Genomic DNA, 19,485 nt, shown 5'->3' on the forward strand with positions numbered 1-19,485 from the left:
ATTCTGTAATCTTGAAGTGATGGAAACTTCTGTAGTGAAAAAGAAAACAAAAACCTGACCTAGTAAATCCTGCAGCAGAGATTTCACTATCAAGACATGCAATCTTTTCAGAGAAATTTGGGTCACTAGGTGTTCTGTGACAGTGCTCACTGACTTAGCTGTTCAGAGGACAGCAGTTGTGTTTTCTAAACATGAGACCCCTGTGTTTCTTAAATGTCTCTCACATTTATCTTCTTCCCTCTCCACGCTCCTAATGCCTCATTGTAGTGATGCTTGTGATACCTTTGAATCATTTTTTGGACAAAAGGAGAGGCCCATATGGTCATATCCCAAAATAACTGTTAACTGTTTACTCATCTCTATCAAGCCAAAGGCATCACTTACTCTGTTTTCATGTATGTCTTTTTTTTTTTTTTAACATCTTTATTGGAATATAATTGCTTTACAATGGTGTGTTAGTTTCTGCTTTATAACAAAGTGAATCAGTTATACATATACATATGTCCCCATATCTCTTCCCTCTTGCATCTCCCTCCCTCCCACCCACCCTCCCTATCCCACCCCTCTAGGTGGTCACAAAGCACGGAGCTGATCTCCCTGTGCTATGTGGCTGCTTCCCACTAGCTATCTATTTTACGTTTGGTAGTGTATATATGTCCATGCCACTCTCTCACTTTGTCACAGCTTACCCTTTCCCCTCCCCATATCCTAAAGTCCATTGTCTAGTAGGTCTGCATCTTTATTCCCATCTTGCGCCTAGGTTCTTCACGACCATTTTTTTTTTTTTAAGATTCCATATATATGTGTTAGCATATGGTATTTGTTTTTCTCTTTCTGACTTACTTCACTCTGTATGACACTCTCTAGGTCCATCCGCCTCACTACAAATAACTCAATTTTGTTTCTTTTTATGGCTGAGTAGTATTCCATTATATATATGTGCCACATCTTCTTTATCCATTCATCTGTCGATGGACACTTAGGTTGCTTCCATGTCCTGGCTCTTGTAAACAGAGCTGCAGTGAACATTTTGCTACATGACTCTTTTTTTTTTCCCTATAAAATATGTATTACATATTTATGTCATATTTGTACTTATTAATGTATATTAAATATATATTATATTTAATGTATAAAACATGTATTTATATAGTATATAGTATAGTAGTATTACTATTAGGTTTTTTTATTTTTCTTTTTTAAATTTGACACAAATACTTCAATGCGCACAAAGAGTAACAATGCACAATTGGCCAATACCTTAAACCATTTGGTCATCATTTAAACTTCATTTTCATGTGGATCTGCTTTCTTTTTTTTTTTTTGCTCACAACTCACACACACGCACACTGTATTTTATTTTTACAAGAGATAAATAAACTGACGCCAAGCATTGTAAATGGATGACCACAACAAAAGCAACAATGATTGCAATTACCAAACACGAAACACACTCATACTATGTCATACTACTGACATTCAGTCCAGTATTCCTCCACTGTAACACCTCCTTTACTTTGCAGTGAAAATTGATTTGTATATTTTTTGCCTCTGAGTCCTTGTGGGATTTTTTTTTTTTTTTATTCAAACAGAAGGTCACAAAAATTATAATCATCCTCATCTACATGACTCTTTTTGGATTATGGTTTTCTCAGCATATATGCCCAGTAGTGGGATTGCTGGGTCGTATGGTAGTTCTAGTTTTAGTTTTTTAAGGAACGTCCATACTGTTTTCCTTAGTGGCTGTATCAATTTACATTCCCACCAACAGTGCAAGAGGGTTCCCTTTTCTCCACACCCTCCCCAGCATTTATTGTTTGTAGATTTTTTGATAATGGCCATTCTGAATGGTGTGAGATGATATCTCATTGGAGTTTTGATTTGCATTTCTCTAATGATTAATGATGTTGAGCATTCTTTCATGTTTTTGTTGGCAATCTGTATATCTTCTTTGGAGAAATGTCTATTTAGGTCTTCTGCCCATTTTTGGATTGGGTTGTTTGTTTTTTTAATGTTGAGCTGCATGAGCTCCTTATAAATTTTGGAGATTAATCCTTTGTCAGGTGCTTCATTTGCAAATATTTTCTCCCATTCTGAGGGTTGTCTTTTGGTCTTGTTTATGGTTTCCTTTGCTGTGCAAAAGCTTTTAAGTTTGATTAGGTCCCATTTATTTATTTTTGTTTTTATTTCCCTTTCTCTAGGAGATGGGTCAAAAAGGATCTTGCTGTGATTTATGTCATAGAGTGTTCTGCCTATGTTTTCCTCTAAGAGTTTGATGGTATCTGGCCTTACTTTTAGGTCTTTAATCCATTTTGAGTTTATTTTTGTGTATTGTGTTAGGGAGTGTTCTAATTTCATTCTTTTACATGTATCTGTCCAGTTTTCCCAGCACCACTTATTGAAGAGGCTGTCTTTTCTCCATTGTATATTCTTGCCTCCTTTATCAAAGATAAGGTGACCATATGTGCGTGGGTTTATCTCTGGGCTTTCTATCCTGTTCCATTGATCTATATCTCTGTTTTTGTGCCACTACCATACTGTCTTGATTACTGTAGCTTTGTAGTATAGTCTGAAGTCAGGGAGCCTGATTCCTCCAGCTCTGTTTTTCTTTCTCAAGATTGCTTTGACTATTCGGGGTCTTTTGTGTTTCCATACAAATTGTGAAATTTTTTGCTCTAGTTCTGTGAAAAATGCAGTGGTAGTTTGGTAGGGATTGCGTTGAATCTGTAGATTCCTTTGGGTAGTAGAGTCATTTTCACAATGTTGATTCTTCCAATCCAAGAACATGGTATATCTCTCCATCTATTTGTATCATCTTTAATTTCTTTCATCAGTGTCTTATAATTTTCTGCATACAGGTCTTTTGTCTCCTTAGGTAAGTTTATTCCTAGATATTTTATTCCTTTTGTTGCAATGGTAAATGGGAGTGTTTTCTTAATTTCACTTTCAGATTTTTCATCATTAGTGTATAGGAATGCAAGAGATTTCTGTGCATTCATTTTGTATCCTGCTACTTTACCAAATTCATTGATTAGCTCTAGTAGTTTTGTGGTAGCATCTTTAGTATTCTCTATGTATAGTATCATGTCATCTGCAAACAGTGACAGCTTTACTTCTACTTTTCCAATTTGTATTCCTTTTATTTCTTTTTCTTCTCTGATTGCTGTGGCTAAAACTTCCAAAACTATGTTGAATAATAGTGGTGAGAGTGGGCAACCTTGTCTTGTTCCTGATCTTAGTGGAAATGGTTTCAGTTTTTCACCATTGAGGACAATGTTGGCTGTGGGTTTGTCATATATGGCCTTTATTATGTTGAGGAACGTTCCCTCTATGCCTACTTTCTGGAGGGTTTTTATCATAAATGGGTGTTGAATTTTGTCGAAAGCTTTCTCTGCATCTATTGAGATGATCATATGGTTTTTCTCCTTCAATTTGTTAATATGGTGTATCACATTGATTGATTTGTGTATATTAAAGAATCCTTGCATTCCTGGGATAAACCCCACTTGATCATAGTGTATGATCCTTTTAATGTGCTGTTGGATTCTGTTTGCTAGTATTTTGTTGAGGATTTTTGCATCTATGTTCCTCAATGATATTGGCCTATAGTTTTCTTTCTGTGTGACATCTTTGTCTGGTTTTGGTATCAGAGTGATGGTGACCTCATAGAATGAGTTTGGGAGTGTTCCTCCCTCTGCTATATTTTGGAAGAGTTTGAGAAGGATAGGTGTCAGCTGTTTTCTAAATGTTTGATAGAATTCTCCTATGAAGCCATCCAGTCCTGGGCTTTTGTTTGTTGGAAGATTTTTAATCACAGTTTCAATTTCAGTGCTTGTGATTGGTCTGTTCATATTTTCTATTTCTTCCTGGTTCAGTCTCGGAAGGTTGTGCATTTCTAAGAATTTGTCCATTTTATTGGCATACAGTTGCTTGTAGCAATCTCTCATGATCCTTTGTATTTCTTCAGTGTCAGTTGTTACTTCTCCTTTTTCATTTCTAATTCTATTGATTTGAGTCTTCTCCCTTTTTTTCTTGATAAGTCTGCCTAATGGTTTATCAATTTTGTTTATCTTCTCAAAGAACCAGCTTTTAGTTTTATTGATCTTTGCTATCGTTTCCTTCATTTCTTTTTCATTTATTTCTGATCTGATCTTTATGATTTCTTTCCTTCTGCTAACTTTGGGGTTTTTTTGTTCTTCTTTCTCTAATTGCTTTAGGTGTAAGGTTAGGTTGTTTATTTGAGATGTTTCTTGTTTCTTAAGGTAGGATTTATTGCTATAAACTTCCCTCTTAGAACTGCTTTTGCTGCATCCCATAGGTTTTGGGTCGTCGTGTTTTCATTGTCATTTGTTTCTAGGTATTTTTTGATTTCCTCTTTGATTTCTTCAGTGAGCTCTTGGTTATTAAGTAGTGTGTTGTTTAGCCTCCATGTGTTTGTATTTCTTACAGATTTTTTCCTGTAATTGATATCTAGTCTCATAGCATTGTGGTCGGAAAAGATACTTGATATGATTTCAATTTTCTTAAATTTACCAAGGCTTGATTTGTGACCCAAGGTATGATCTATCCTGGAGAATGTTCCATGAGCACTTGAGAAGAAAGTGTATTCTGTTGTTTTTGGATGGAATGTCCTATAAATATCAATTAAGTTCATCTTGTTTAATGTATCATTTAAAGCTTGTGTTTCCTTATTTATTTCCATTTTGGATGATCTGTCCATTGGTGAAAGTGGGGTGTTAAAGTCCCCTACTATGATTGTGTTACTGTCGATTTCCCCTTTTATGGCTATTAGCATTTGCCTTATGTATTGAGGTGCTCCTATGTTGGGTGCATAAATATTTACAATTGTTATATCTTCTTCTTGGATTGATCCCTTGATCATTATGTAGTGTCCTTCTTTGTCTCTTGTAATAGTCTTTGTTTTAAAGTCTATTTTGACTGATATGAGAATTGCTACTCCAGCTTTCTTTTGATTTCCATTTGCATGGAATATCTTTTCCCATCCCCTCACTTTCAGTCAGTATGTGTCCCTAGGTCTAAAGTGGGTCTCTTGTAGACAGCATATATACGGGTCTTGTTTTTGTATCCATGCAGCCAATCTGTGTCTTTTGGTTGGAGCATTTAATCCATTTACATTTAAGGTAATTATCGATATGTATGTTCCTATTACCATTTTCTTAATTGTTTTGGGTTTATTTTCGTAGGTCTTTTCCTTCTCTTGTGTTTCCTGCCTAGAGAAGTTCCTTTAGCATTTGTTGTAAAGCTGGTTTGGTGGTGCTGAATTCTCTTAGCTTTTGCTTGTCTGTAAAGGTTTTAATTTCTCTGTCAAATCTGAATGAGATCCTTGCTGGGTAGAGTAATCTTGGTTGTAGGTTTTTCTCCTTCATCACTTTAAATATGTCCTGCCACTCCCTTCTGGCTTGCAGAGTTTTTGCTGAAAGATTAGCTGTTTACCTTATGGGGATTTCCTTATGTGTTATTTGTTGTTTTTCCCTTGCTGCTTTTAATATTTGTTCCTTGTATTTAATTTTTGATCGTTTGATTAATATGTGTCTTGGCATGTTTCTCCTTGGATTTATCCTGTATGGGACTCTCTGTGCTTCCTGGACTTGATTAACTCTTTCCTTTCCCATATTAGGGAAGTTTTCAACTATAATCTCTTCAAATATTTTCTCAGTCCTTCTTTTTCTCTTCTTCTTCTGGGACCCCTATAATTCGAATGTTGGTGCATTTAATGTTGTCCCAGAGGTCTCTGAGACTGTCCTCAATTCTTTTCATTCTTTTTTCTTTATTCTGCTCTGCAGTAGTTATTTCCAGTATTTTATCTTCCAGGCCACTTATCCATTCTTCTGCCTCAGTTATTCTGCTATTGATCCCTTCTAGAGAATTTTTAATTTCATTTATTGTGTTGTTCATCACTGTTTGCTCTTTAGTTCCTGTAGGTCCCAGTTAAATGTTTCTTGTATTTTCTGCATTCTATTTCCAGGATTTTGGATCATCTTTACTCTCATTATTCTGAATTCTTTTTCAGGTAGACTGCCTATTTCCTCTTCATTTGTTAGGTCTGGTGGGTTTTTGCCTTGCTTCTTCATCTGCTTTGTGTTTCTCTGTCTTCTCATTTTGCTTAACTTACTGTGTTTGGGGTCTGCTTTTCACAGGTTGCAGGTCCGTAGTTTCCGTTGTTTTTGGTGTCTGTCCCCAGTGGCTAAGGTTGGCTCAGTGGGTTGTGTAAGCTTCCTGGTGCAGGGGACTAGTGCCTGTGTTCTGGTGGATGAGGCTGGATCTTGTCTTTCTGTTGGGCACGTCCAGGTCTGGTGGTGTGTTTTGGGATGTCTGTGACCTTACTGTGATTTTAGGCAGCCTCTCTGCTAATGGGTGGGGCTGTGTTCCTGTCTTGCTAGTTGTTTGCCATAGGGTGTCCAGCACTGTAGCTTGCTGGTCGTTGAGTGGAGCTGGGTCTTGGCATTGAGATGGAGATCTCTGGGAGATTTTCGCCGTTTGATATTAGGTGGAGCTGGGAGGTCTCAGTGTCCTGAACTTGACTCTCCCACCTCAGTGGCACAGCCCTGACGCCTGGCTGGAGCACCAAGAGCCTGTCCTCCACACAGATCAGAATAAAAGGGAGGAAAAAAAGAAAGAAAGAAAGAAGAAGATAAAATAAAGTAAAATAAAATAAAATAATTAAAATAATTCTTAAGAGAAAAATTTTAAAAAGCAAAAAAAAAAAAATGGACAGACAGAACCCTAGGACAAATGGTAAAAGCAAAGCTATACAGACAAAATCACACACAGAAGCACACACATAACACACTCACAAAAAGAGAAAAAGGGAAAAAATACATATATATCGTTGCTCCCAAAGTCCACCTCCTCAATTTGGGATGGTTCATTGTCTATTCTGGTATTCCACAGATGCAGGGTACATCAAGTTGATTGTGGGGATTTAATCCGCTGCTTCTGAGGCTGCTGGGAGAAATTTACCTTTCTCTTTGTTCGCGCAGCTCCCGGGGTTCAGCTTTGGATCTGGCCCCGCCTCTGCGTGTAGGTCGCCTGAGGGCATCTGTTCTTCGCTCACACAGGACGGGGTTAAAGGAGTAGCTGTTTCGGGGGCTCTGGCTCACTCAAGCCGGGGGGAGGGAGGGGCACGGATGCGGGGCGAGCCTGCAGCGGCAGAGGCCGGCGTGACGTTGCACCAGCCTGAGGCGCACCGTGCGTTCTCCCGGGGAAGTTGTCCCTGGATCACGGGACCCTGGCCATGGCGAGCTGCACAGGCTCCCGGGAGGGGCGGTGTGGAGAGTGACCTGTGCTCGCACACAGGCTTCTTGGTGGCGGCAGCAGCAGCCTTAGTGTCTCATGCCCGTCTCTGGAGTCCGCGCTGATAGCCGCGGCTCGCACCCGTCTCTGGAGCTCGTTTAGGCGGCGCTCTGAAGCCCCTCTCCTCGCGCACCAGGAAACAAAGAGGCAAGAAAAAGTCTCTTGCGTATTCGGCAGCTGCAGACTTTCTCCCGGACTCCCTCCCGGCTAGCTGTGTCGCACTAGCCCCATTCAGGCTGTGTTCACGCCGCCAACCCCAGTCCTCTCCCTGCGATCTGACCGAAGCCCGAGCCTCAGCTCCCAGCCCCGCCCGCCCCGGCGGGTGAGCAGACAAGCCTCTCGGGCTGGTGAGTGCTGCTCGGCGCCGAGCCTCTGTGCGGGAATCTCTCCGCTTTGCCCTCCGCACCCCTGTGGCTGCGCTCTCCTCCGTGGCTCCGAAGCTTCCCCCCTCTGCCACCTGCAGTCTCCGCCCGCAAAGGGGCTTCCTAGTGTGTGGAAACCTTTCCTCCTTCACAGCTCCCTCCCACTGGTGCAGGTCCCGTCCCTATTCTTTTGCCTGTGTTTTTTCTTTTTCTTTTGCCCTACCCAGGTACATGGGGAGTCTCTTGCCTTTTGGGAAGTCTGAGGTCTTCTGCCAGCGTTCAGTAGGTGTTCTGTAGGAGTTGTTCCACATGTAGATGTATTTGTGGGGAGGAAGGTGATCTCCGCGTCTTACTCTTCTGCCATCTTGAAGGTCTCTCCCATGTGTCTGTCTTCACGGGTGATGGCATCTGTTAAGAGTTAGAAAGAGGAGCCATGAACTGAGATGTGGTACAAAGGAGGGATGTCACCTGGCAGAGTTTCAGCTTAGTGGAAACAAATCTTAGAGAAAGGACGGGGAGCTGGCGCAGTAGAATGGGTAGGAACCTGAGCTGGTGGGCGCCCGTGGCCCTGTTCTAAAGCCGGACCCCGGCCACATCCAGTCAGTCACGCACCACTGTTTATCGAGAGCCTGTCCTGTGTTAGTTGCTGGGCTTCTAACAAGCAGCTTCCAACCAGATGATCTCTCGACCGTCAAGGAGCTTATCTTCGAGACTTAAGCGTTCCAGGATTGGCCTGGTAGCGAGCAGGATGGAATCAGTGAGGGAGGGAGGGAACCTAGCCCATTGCCCTGAATGTGCGGCTCAGAAGAACTTTATTCTCATTTAATTCAGCATCTCCCTTAGTCCATACCACCCTGTGAGTTGTGTGTTATTTGTTCCCATTGTTCAGATATTCAGTCTGAAGCAATTCTGTTCTAATGCAGTTATATTTAATGACATTTGAAAATTTGGGGTTTGCCAGGGTGTCTCAGTATTTCCCTGGCACATGTCCAGGTCTGCTGTGGTTCAGTAGGGCTGGCAGGTCCGTGCACATGTGTGACTTGGTGAAACAGCTATATAAATGTCTTAAGTGAAGGTGGACATGGACGTCAGTATTATGACTGTGATCTGACAGAACTGAAAGCAGTTTGCGTGCTTTTAAAGTGGGAAACACGCCAGCGTAAACATCCTGACGGTTTCTGAGAAGAGATGTCAGCCATGATGTAAAACTCATTTGCATTCATTCAGTGGCACTTGTATCACCATTTCTTAGACATTGTCTTGAATATATAATTTTATGGCTACTCTTGTGAGAAAGCTAACTCTTTTTTTTTTTTTTTAATTTATTATTTTTGGCTGTGTTGGGTCTTCGTTGCTGCATGGGAGCTTTCTCTAGTCGCGGCGAGCAGGGGCTACTCTTCGTTGCAGTGCGCGGGCTTCTCATGGCGGTGGCTTCTCTTGTTGAGGAGCACAGGCTCTAGGCGCGTGGGCTTCAGTAGTTGTGGCACGCGGGCTCAGTAGTTGTGGCTCACAGGCTCTAGAGTGCAGGCTCAGTAGTTGTGGCACACGGGCTTAGTTGCTCTGCGGCACTGCATGTGGGATCTTCCTGGACCAGGGATCGAACCCGTGTCCCCTGCATTGACAGGCGGATTCTTAACCACAGCGCCACCAGGGAAGCCCTAACTCTTCTTTTATGTTGGTGTCTGATCTGAAGTATAATCAGAGTGTGTCTAGGCTTGGTGACACTCTGATGTGTCCACGTTCTGACAACGACTGGGCAGGTGGACTCAGTGCTGAGAGCTTCTACCTGCCCGGTATGTCAGAGCTACAGCGCCCCCATCCAGTAGGTCTGGGACGAGGCCTTGGAATGTGTATTTTAAGAAGCTTCTTACGTGATGATAATGCACGACTAGAATTTAGAATAACTACTTTAGGTACTTGAAAAATGATTCAGGTCCCCCTGTGTATTTTTTTTGCTATGGTTATTGTCTTGTTATTAATTTCATTGCTTTTGGGGATGAATATCATCTTGTATCTTTGATATTGTTGAGAATGCATCTGCAGTCTCGTCACTTTTTTATTTCTGTCTTACGAGTGATTGAGAAAGAAAGTACAATTTCTAATGTGCTAAGTATTCTTTAGATATTTGTTAGATTAAGCTTGTTAATGTCATTAGTGTGAAAATATACATAGAAGGTCTGATTCTTAACCTTGCTCCTCTGCACTCCTATGGTGTTAGTTTCTTATGTATCCTTCCAGTATTTCTTGATGCAAAAACAAGCAAGATACTTATTTTTTTCCATCTTTCTTACGCAAGAGTTAGCATATGATATACACTTGCACCTTGCTTTTTATACTTTTTAAAAACAGTGTATCTTGGAGAGCTTTCCATTTTCTTACAAGGCATAGTATTTCATTATGTGGATCTACTGTCTAGTTTGATGAGTCACTTCCCTATGGATGAATGCTTAGCTTGTTTCTAGTCTTTTACACACTGTGCTATGGTGAACAGTCCGTATACTGGTGTGTGCACATGTGTGCATGTCCTGGTCTGGACTGAACTCTTTCAAGGAGTAGACTCTGTGTTACTGATTTATGCCCTCATGCCTGGCACAGTGTTTGGTGCATAGAGATTTAGTTGGGTGGATGGGGGCGGTGGACAGTTGGTTGATATTAGGAAGGTCAGTGTGACCACTCTTGTCTGATGGGTTGCCTAAAAGCAGAATTTCTCAGGATGTCTTGTTCCTGAGGTGTGACATGAAAAACATGTTATAGGTTTGAAATCCTCATCTTGATAGTTTTATGCCTGATAACAGCTGGCTTATTTTTCTTTAAACTAGAGGATGGCTTCTGAACTACAGAACAAATTCTGCCAGCTATCAGCCCTAACAGTGGTGATTTTATTTGTTTCTTACAATGTGGCATATTTTTAGTTTATAGAGCTAAATATTCTGATGCTAACAGGTGTGAAAGTTTTTTTTTTCTTTCTTTTAATAAGGAGATAGTTTTACTGGTTATAAAATCTCAAGTCAAAAGGGTTTGAATTTTAGAAAGTACTCATTTTGTTAAAATAGCATACAGTATATCAGAGACACCTGAGTAATCGCTGAAAAAGCAAAGCTGAAATCATACCAAGGAGTTGATTGATGGCTGACATTATTTCACATAGTCAGAGAAGGTACGAGTGGGCACCAAATTGAAGTGAGGATACAAGTCAAGTGGCAAGAAGGATTTGCAGGATTTCTCCTGGGGATTGTAGAAACCAGGAAACTTAGCCAATGGTATATGGTAGAAACTTCCTGTAGTAGTTCTTTGCCTCTTATTAGAGGTTTCTAGTTTGCAGCCAGTCCTAGGAAGATGTTTCATCTTTCTTAAACTTTTCCTTTAACACAGATGAGAGACAGTGCTAGATATTAGTAATGCTGGCTTAGCAGTCCAGTTCCTTTTTAATTTTACACATGCATGGCTGATCAAGACACGATTGCTACATGTTTACAGAAAAAACTACCAACAACAAAACGGTACAATTAAATAAATGTCTCAGTGAGAAAAATCAAAAGGAGCAAAGATAAAAGTTTCAACGAAACATTTATCTAGTAAAATGTCACATAACGTCTCCGTGATCAAATGTGTTGGCTTTAATCTCCTGGCAGGATTTCACAGATTCTCCAGCTCCTTCACGTCAGTGCTCTGCCACTTGATACCAAGGTGCAGACTCTGTCTGACTGGGTCAGAGGTGTCCTTTCCCTGAGGCTGGAACCTATCACTTTGGCCATCGCTACTGTCAGAGTAGGAGAAGATGGCTGTTTCTTTTAAAGGTTGATTTCTTTTTTTCATCTCCCTTTCATGTGCCTTCAAGCTCTATCATGCAGAGAAAACAGTTATTACACTGAAATGAAAGACAGCTGAGCTTTTTCTTATGTCTTTCGTGTGTTTATAAAAAACAAGCCTTTGCAGAAGCCTCTCAGGGCTCAGGGATGGTGCTGAGAACTGCTGGCCTCTTCATGAAAGATCATTGAAGTCACCCTTGAGAACATTCCAGTCATGCTACTTCGGTGGAACCATTTTGTGAGATTTTCCTTTCCCTGCTTGGGTTTTTGACATAAAATTCTCATGTGATTGGAGGCGGAAGTCGACATATATGTCTTCGTCGGGCTTTCCTTTCAGGGTCTCTCCTCCGCCTTTACGGGCGGCCTCCCCTTTGGCACTGTGCCTGCACCACTTAGACAGGCGGCCCCTTCTCAGATGGGGCCTGGAGGAAACTGTCTTTTGAAAGAAGTGATATGATTTTTACGATGACCTTTTGGGTAGAATAAGATGATCTTTCTGATAAGGCAGATTACAGACTTTGTTTTATTTTATGCTTATTGATCTTTCTTTCTGTACTGCAGGGGAAGGTGTGGCTGATTGATTTTAATCCATTTGGTGAAGTCACAGATGCGCTGCTGTTTACTTGGGACGAACTGTTATCTGGAAGAAACTTAAAGGGTGATTTTAGTGAAGAAGCCCTCGAGCAGGTAAGATGATCAGAAAGATCCCCAGGAAACCTGTCAGTCCACTGAGGAACTGCTCGCTGGTTCTCCAGGCGCTGACACAGATTTACTCATAGATACTTTGCTGAGTTCTTTGTTTCGTACTCTCTCGTGAATGTTTTCTGTCTTTCACAAAATAGTTGTATTAGAGAAAGGGTGTGCGCTTTGATTTCTTCACTTCCCTTTGTCTAAAGTGAAGATGATCATCTGATAGTTTCTTTTCTGGTTATTTTTCTTTTTCTTGGCTCCTCTGTCCTGCCCATCTGAGAATCCGGACCGTGGGTCAGGTCACGCATCTGTTTATTCTGGTCCCATCCCCGGGCTGCCGCGCACGGTTAGAGGGATGTCGCCCAGATGCGCAGACGGGGTGGGGAGGGGGCTCGTCCTGGTCACCACCCCTGGCTTCCCGTGGGCTCTGACCGCAGGCTCTGTCGCCCTCGCCAGCGTCCCCTCCTGCTGTCCACAGTGGCCGTTCCACCCACTGCACGCTCCTTAGAGCTTCCGTCCATCACTCCTGTCCTCCTCAGCAGCTGCTTTCGTGTCTTCCCTCTTAGGAAAAGAGAATCCATCGCTGAGAACTCACTCCGTTTAACTGTCGTCAAACCTACAGACTTACCTGCATCCTTCCTCCCGAGTCTCGTCTCTGCCCCTGCGTCTCTCCAGGTTCCTGGGGCTACCATCTGTCTTCTTTCCTTTTTCCAGTCTCTTCCTTTCTCTGTAAGCAGGTAACCGTGTTCTGACGCCTCCTGTCTTAGAAAGCAAGACCTCCCTCAGCCCTGTAATGCCTGCTCATTTTTAAAGGAAATTCTGAAGTCACCCATAATCCCACCTCCTCGAGAACCACTGTTAATATTCTGGTGTGTAAGCTGCCTGCACACATACACACGAGGCTTTCTGAAGTCAATGAGAGCGCTCTGCGCCTACAGTTCTGTCCACGGAGCTCTTCATTTCGTTCTCTCTCCTGAGTGTTTTCTGTCTTTTACAAAATAGTTTTATTTTCACACGGTTGTTTAAAATCACACAGAATTAGAAAGAGGTGAGACTTGAAATCCTACTACCTAGAAATGGCCATTCTTACCAGCTCTGTTAAGGTTTTCTGGGCAATTTTTGTGTGTATACACATGCGCGTGCACACATTATTTTGGAAGTGGGGTCCTGCAAGTGCCTCTCCTGCTGTCGGGCCACTCGCTTGTCCTGTGGCCACCGCTCCCCACGCCCCTTGCCGCCCGGGCCTCCTCGGCTCATCCCCCCCTCCACCCCCTGCCCCCGGTTCCAAAGAAACTGCTTGTGGTGAGGGCTCCACCAACGTGTCAGGAATTCCAGCGAGCAGTGCACGGCTCCGCTCTTCCTTAACGCTGGGCCGCATCTGAGCTGTCACCTCTTGTTCCTGTCACACCCTTTCCCCTGGTTTCCGTGACGCCTGCTTGCCTCCCGGCTTTCTTCCTGCTTCTCCGGCTGCTGCCTTGCCCTCCGTGTGAACATCTTTCCTTCTGTCTGTCTCTGAAATAGTCCTTTTCATCCTTACTCTGTCCCAGGCCGTCCTGGGCCCTGTTTTTCTAGATCTGACTGTGGTCCCTGTTTTCCACATCAAGGCGCTTGCCCTGCTGTGTGGGCCTTGCCTTCGGACTTGCCTGCCTCCTGCCTCGGGCTGTAGGTTTCCGAGCCCATTCATGGGATCTCTGTTCTCCATGTGTCTGTGGGGCTGTGCACAGTGCCAGGCACAGCTAAGGCTGATCGAATTAGTGAGTGAAGGGATCTTATTCCTGCTGGCATCTTAAGAGTCGTAGGCCATTAAATCTGAGCGTCAAGGAAGAAGATTTGGCACAAGGTTATTTTTAAATATGAGGGACAGAGTTATTGGATAGAAACAGTTTGCACAAGATTCGCTGTATGATCCGAATTCATTCATTCTTCCTTCCCTCCCTCCCTCCCTTTCTTTCTTCTTAATGTAAACAGCCTCATATCGGAGGTTGGGGATGCCAGAAGGGCAACAGGAGCCGGCCCCCGCCTTTCCCCAGCATCACCTCCCGTCTGTCCTCCGCCGCACAGAGACCTGCCTTCCTTTCGTTCCTCGAAGGCACAAAGCCCTGCCCGGCCTTCAGGTCTTTGCACTGGTCGTTTCCACTGCCTCCAAAGCCGTGTTCACTCCCAGGCCTCACGAGGCTGCTTTCATCCTGCTTCTCAGTTCTCAGTCCAGACGTCCCCTCCTTAGCAAGGTCCCACCTGGCCCCCCTCTGAAGAGGAGTCTACATGGTTCTCCTCTTACCATAGTGCCCTGCTCTTTTGTTTTTATAACACCTTTTAGTCTCTGGAACAAGCTTGTTAATTTGTTATTTGCTTGCTTGGTGGCTGTCTGCCATCCTGTTTTCCAGTTTTCCTCCCACCCCTAGAACAAGGTCCAGCAGACAGTTGGTGTTCCATGAGTACTTGTCAGATGGCTGGTCTGTCTGTCATAAGGTATGGCCTGCTTTCTAGGGCTCCACGGTCCTGTTCCATCCAAGTTCCCGGCCTGTCTCCACCTGCTGGACACCATCCATCCCTCACCTAGGTCTCTGCCACCCATGAAGCCCAAACACAAGGCCTCTGACTCTGAAATCCTTTTCAGCACCAGGCAACATGTGAATATTCTATGCAAGACTCTAAGCATGTACAGTAAAGAATGTGAAGACCTGTTAAATATGATCCTTGAATTTGCAGTTTTACATAGGTGCTGAGAGGAATCTACAAATAAGTATGTAAAATGACGTGAGAAAAGCACAGCAGTGTTAGGGGTTCGGAGCACTCGCTTGCCCTTACTGTTAACTCTGTTCTCTAAGGCGGTATTTCCAGCAATGCACCTGTGGAAAGCGACAGTGTTTATAAAGCGTGCTGGCCCGTGTGGGACCACGCGAGGCAGCCTCAGGCCGGGAGAGACCCGCAGCCCTTCGTGGCCATGCTGGCTGCACACCCAGCACTCAGGGGCCACCTCGCCCCCCGCGGGGGCTCTGTCTTCACACACCTTAGATGCGTATTTTCTTGTGAACATGGGGAGGTATTTTTAAAACCTTGGTGCTTTCTTTTACTTCAGAATCTGATTTTCTTCCCTACGTAATACAGAAGAGGACATGGAGTTGGAATTGCTACGCCAGTATCTTTTTCAGTTTGAAGAATAGACTTAAAACAGGACTTTCTCACCGACTTTCCTTTTTCTTTTCCTCTGTAAAGGATGCTCCGGCCTTCCGTTGCACCAACAGCGAGGTCACAGTTCAGCCGAGTCCCTACCTGAGCTACCGGCTGCCCAAGGACTTTGTAGACCTCTCCACCGGGGAGGACGCTCACAAACTCATCGATTTTCTTAAACTGGTAAAGTTTCTGTGTACTTAGTAGGCTGGCCAGCTCTGCTTTCAGGTTGACTCTTTAACATTTCATTTTAGTCATATACCATGTAGACTTTTATTTGATGATTGGGAATTAATGGGCCAGGATTACTGAGTGAGGTCATTTTATAATGACATAATGTCAAGTAAGCTGAAAGGTTAATTTATTGATTAAAATGACAGAAAATGTTTTTATATGTGTATGCTTTGAGTAATTTTCATAATACTTGTAATCTTGAAGAAGTATGTATAGTTGACCCTTAAACAACCAGGGGAAAATCCACATATAATTTATAATGAGCCCTTCGTATCCACGGTTCTGCATCCACGGATTCAATCGGTGGTGGGTCCTCAGTACCGTAGTATTTACTACTGAAGAAAATCCACATGTAAGTGGCCTGTGAAGTTCAAACCCATGTTGTTCAATGGTCAGCTGTATACTGTTATAGGGCTGAGAGCAGATCAGCTCTCTCCGATGGGTACTCCAGGGGGAAGGTGAGTATTTGTATTTGTGTGTGTTTCTGGGTGGGAGTATTTGTACGTAAAGAAGAAAGAGAAGAAAATGTTCAAATATCTTGAGGATAATGTGCCCAGGAGCCAAAGTGATAAACTACTTTAATGAACTACATAAGGCATGTTTTTTTTCCATGATAATTTTCAACCACATCTTTTGCTAGGGGCCTCTAGAAAATTATACTTGCTGACAGAAAAAGCGATCTTGGCTGAACAAATATCCCAATTAGAATGTGCTGTTTTAATGCATCTTGGTTTCCTTTGACAGAAAAGGAATCAGCAAGAGGATGACTGATTAGCATGCTAGAGTTCAAGGCCAAGTCACACAGGAAACCACCGCTGCTTCTGGAGGCCGTACATAGTCCACAACCTCCTATTAACCCAGTCAGCAGGGGAGGGGTAGGGGGGCAGCGTGGAAGTCAGTGGCTTTTTATATTCATGTATAAAACTGGGGGAAATGGAGGGACTTTGCTACTTGTAAAAATAACACAATAAATAGATCTTAAACATAGGAAACCATCCTGTTCTGATGATAAAATACTTTCTATGAAATACCTTGTTCTTTAGGCTCAGTCTATTTATATTTATCTCTGTTCCTTGTGCTATTTTTTTTTTATACCTGGCAGGTAGCTGGGCAAGTTTATATTTGTTATACAGAAATGGGTTCTTTCTTTATCATTACTTTTCCCATTGAAAAAATAGAACCTTATATTACTATAGAAAATATTTTTCCTACTTTGAGGATTTTCATGTAATTTTTCTATCAGTTGAGCTTTGGTTTGGGTATACTTAAAATAACACAGACTTCTCAAACTGTCAACCATGAATTTCAGTATAGTACCTTAATATGTATCCCTAAAACTATCACAGATATAATTCAGCCTTTTAAACGATTATTGGAATTTGGTGGGAGGTAGATTCACTTTTTTTAGGCCACCGTTTTAGTAGTTATTCTTCAGTGTCCTGACTGATGATATATCAGTGATACCTGATTTACTCAGCACTTTCTAAATGCTAAGACACTCTGCTAAGTGCTCTTTATGTGGTATTTTACATCATGGAGCAATGTAAGGAAACAGACGTTACAGTTTCCTAGGGTATCTATCTAATGTGGTATCAAAGAATATTTTACTAGTCGGAGGTATGTTTCTCAACATCAGAGAGCATGTGCTCCCATAGAAAGATAACAGAGAGAAGTGGGGCAAAATCTCCCCTTTCTGTGAGGTTAAGGCAGATTACGTGTAGTGATGAAAGATATCATTTCTCGTTAGGTTATTTCGAATTCTAGCTTGCTGTGTGGTTTCTCTATTACAGTCACTTGATATTAGCGTTTAGAATACAAAATACAAAGATCAAGTGTATCAAATGCCTTTTCTGAGACCAACTGTTTGAGGTATAAGTGCTTCAAAAATATTTTTGTTTTTTAAACTGCTCATGGGCTTCTGTTAACTCATAATGGAGGGATTTATCGTTGTGAGTTGATTTCATCTTAGCTCCGAAGCTGGTTCGCCAAGATGACACTTCACCAGTCAAAAAAAGGAAACGTATTTGATACCAATTGAAAAAGTTCAGACTATGTATAATAAAAAGACTCAAGCAAAATTTAGCAAACAGTTTATAAAAAGAACAATTCTTGGTGTAAAACTCATTAAATTTTTACTTTAATTTTCCTGAGGGTATGATTGAGTTGAACTCGCACTTCCCTTTTAAAAATGTGATTTTGGTACATTGTTTCTGTAGTATATTTAATTCTAGTTGATTATCCTGGTGTTAATATTAAATATAGGATAACATGCAGGAAATATTCTCCTAATTCAGATGTCATTTATGCCTGCCTAAAGATTAGTTTTCGAATTATCCTTTTATTATGTTGGCTTTATCTATTCTTTCTTTGAGGTACCTCAGGTTTGCGCTTGAATTTAGAGAGTGGATGCACGTGTGATTCCTTAGTCTGGTTCTGAAATCCTGCCTTCGGAAGAGAAGACATTACAGACCTTGATTCTGACAGGTTGGGATAAACATGTTTACTTTGTCCTGCAGGCAGTGGCATGTAGCACAGGCCTCCCAAACAGCAGACTTTGCCAAAAGTTCTGTTTAAAGAAGTGTCATTTTGATTTGCATTTTCTGTGTTCATAGATCTTTCCCATCTACTCAGCTTTTTTTTTTTTTTTGGAAATTGAGGATCATGTCTGTTAAAAAGCAAACAAAGCTTGTGTGACGGAGTTCTTCGGCTTAAATTTGTTTTCTTACCTATAAATTGGGAGAATAATAATCATAAACTCATGCCTCTATTAAATGAGATGTAAAGCTTTTCATGTAGTGCATCGTACGCAAGCCCCCAAGAAATGGCAACTATTATTACCATTCTGCTTTGCAGACCTCTGTAGATTAAAGGCAGATTCTTTCTTAACAGAACCAAGAAAATTTTGAGTGGAAAGGGACTTCAGAGATCATTCAGCCCAGTTTCTTTTCCTTTTTCCCTCCTTCCCTTTCCTCTTTTTCCCTTCCTTTTTTTTTTTTACAGAAGACTGCTCACAGAAGTTAAGACTTGTCCAAAATTGTAGCAGAATCAGAACCACAAAAGAACCTCTAGTCTAATGCTGCTCTCTAAGGATTTTTAGCCTAATATTTTTTGTAGATAAGTTTCAACCAGGACAAATTATTATTTTAATAATAAAATTTTCAGAAAGAATTGTTTTTTAAGTAGAAGTAAGTACAAATTCATTTCACACATCTCTGTGCAGAGGAATTAAATAAAAAGATACTAAATATAGAGAAGTTAAATGAAGAAATAACTGAAAGATTTAATTCAATTTCATGTTTGTATTAACTAGGCTGATCTTGAGAGGAGACTTAGCCATCTTTAAACATTTTAAAGACGGAATTCCTATTTAACTAAACGTTTTATTCATGTGTTGTCTTGGCTCATAGAAAACAGTTTCAGTAAGTGTTCTAAGAAAAGAAATAGTGATAAGCTCACCCTCCATATGCACTGCAGGTCTGTTATGTATACACATTAAGAAGAGGCTTGAGGAATGGCAGTATAAGACCTAGTAACAAAAAAGTGGTTGAAGCAGCAGCTAAATGCCCCATGTCATGAGCTTAGGCAGTGAGTCTGGCATTAATTACCTGAAGAGAGAATGCATTCAAATGTGTCTTTTTTTTTTTTAACCAGGGAAACCAAAATAAAATGACACTTCTAAATACGTATAGACAGAAAAATTAACAGAGGTGGAACATTAAGATAAAGGTGCTGAGGCAGTGACTTGTTCATCCAGCAGACATTTTTCGGGTCCAGGACAGTGTTAGATGCTGTTTGTACATCTTAAGCATCCTGCCTTCAGAGACCTAACAGGATACAGGACACCATGATAGACTCGTACGTAAAGAAGGAGGGTTTGATGAGTTGCAGCAACTTGAAGACCTCTG

The 19,485-nt window shown here is 41.7% G+C and overlaps 1 protein-coding gene across 1 annotated transcript in view; it reads left to right on the plus strand.

Annotated features, from left to right (window-relative positions):
- The window catches only part of CDC123 (cell division cycle 123), a 57,511-nt gene extending 40,939 nt beyond the window's left edge, over positions 1-16,572 (plus strand). Inside the window, exons 11-13 of the mRNA XM_082449864.1 lie at positions 12,047-12,172; positions 15,392-15,529; positions 16,325-16,572. Of these exons, the coding sequence (XP_082305990.1) occupies positions 12,047-12,172; positions 15,392-15,529; positions 16,325-16,351 (291 nt within the window). The 3' untranslated portion in view covers positions 16,352-16,572. The remainder of the gene's footprint in view (positions 1-12,046; positions 12,173-15,391; positions 15,530-16,324) is intronic.
- The last annotated feature ends 2,913 nt before the right edge of the window (positions 16,573-19,485 follow it).

Source organism: Balaenoptera physalus, assembly GCF_965194825.1.
Source record: "Balaenoptera physalus genome assembly, chromosome: 2".
Taxonomy (NCBI): Eukaryota; Metazoa; Chordata; class Mammalia; order Artiodactyla; family Balaenopteridae; genus Balaenoptera; species Balaenoptera physalus.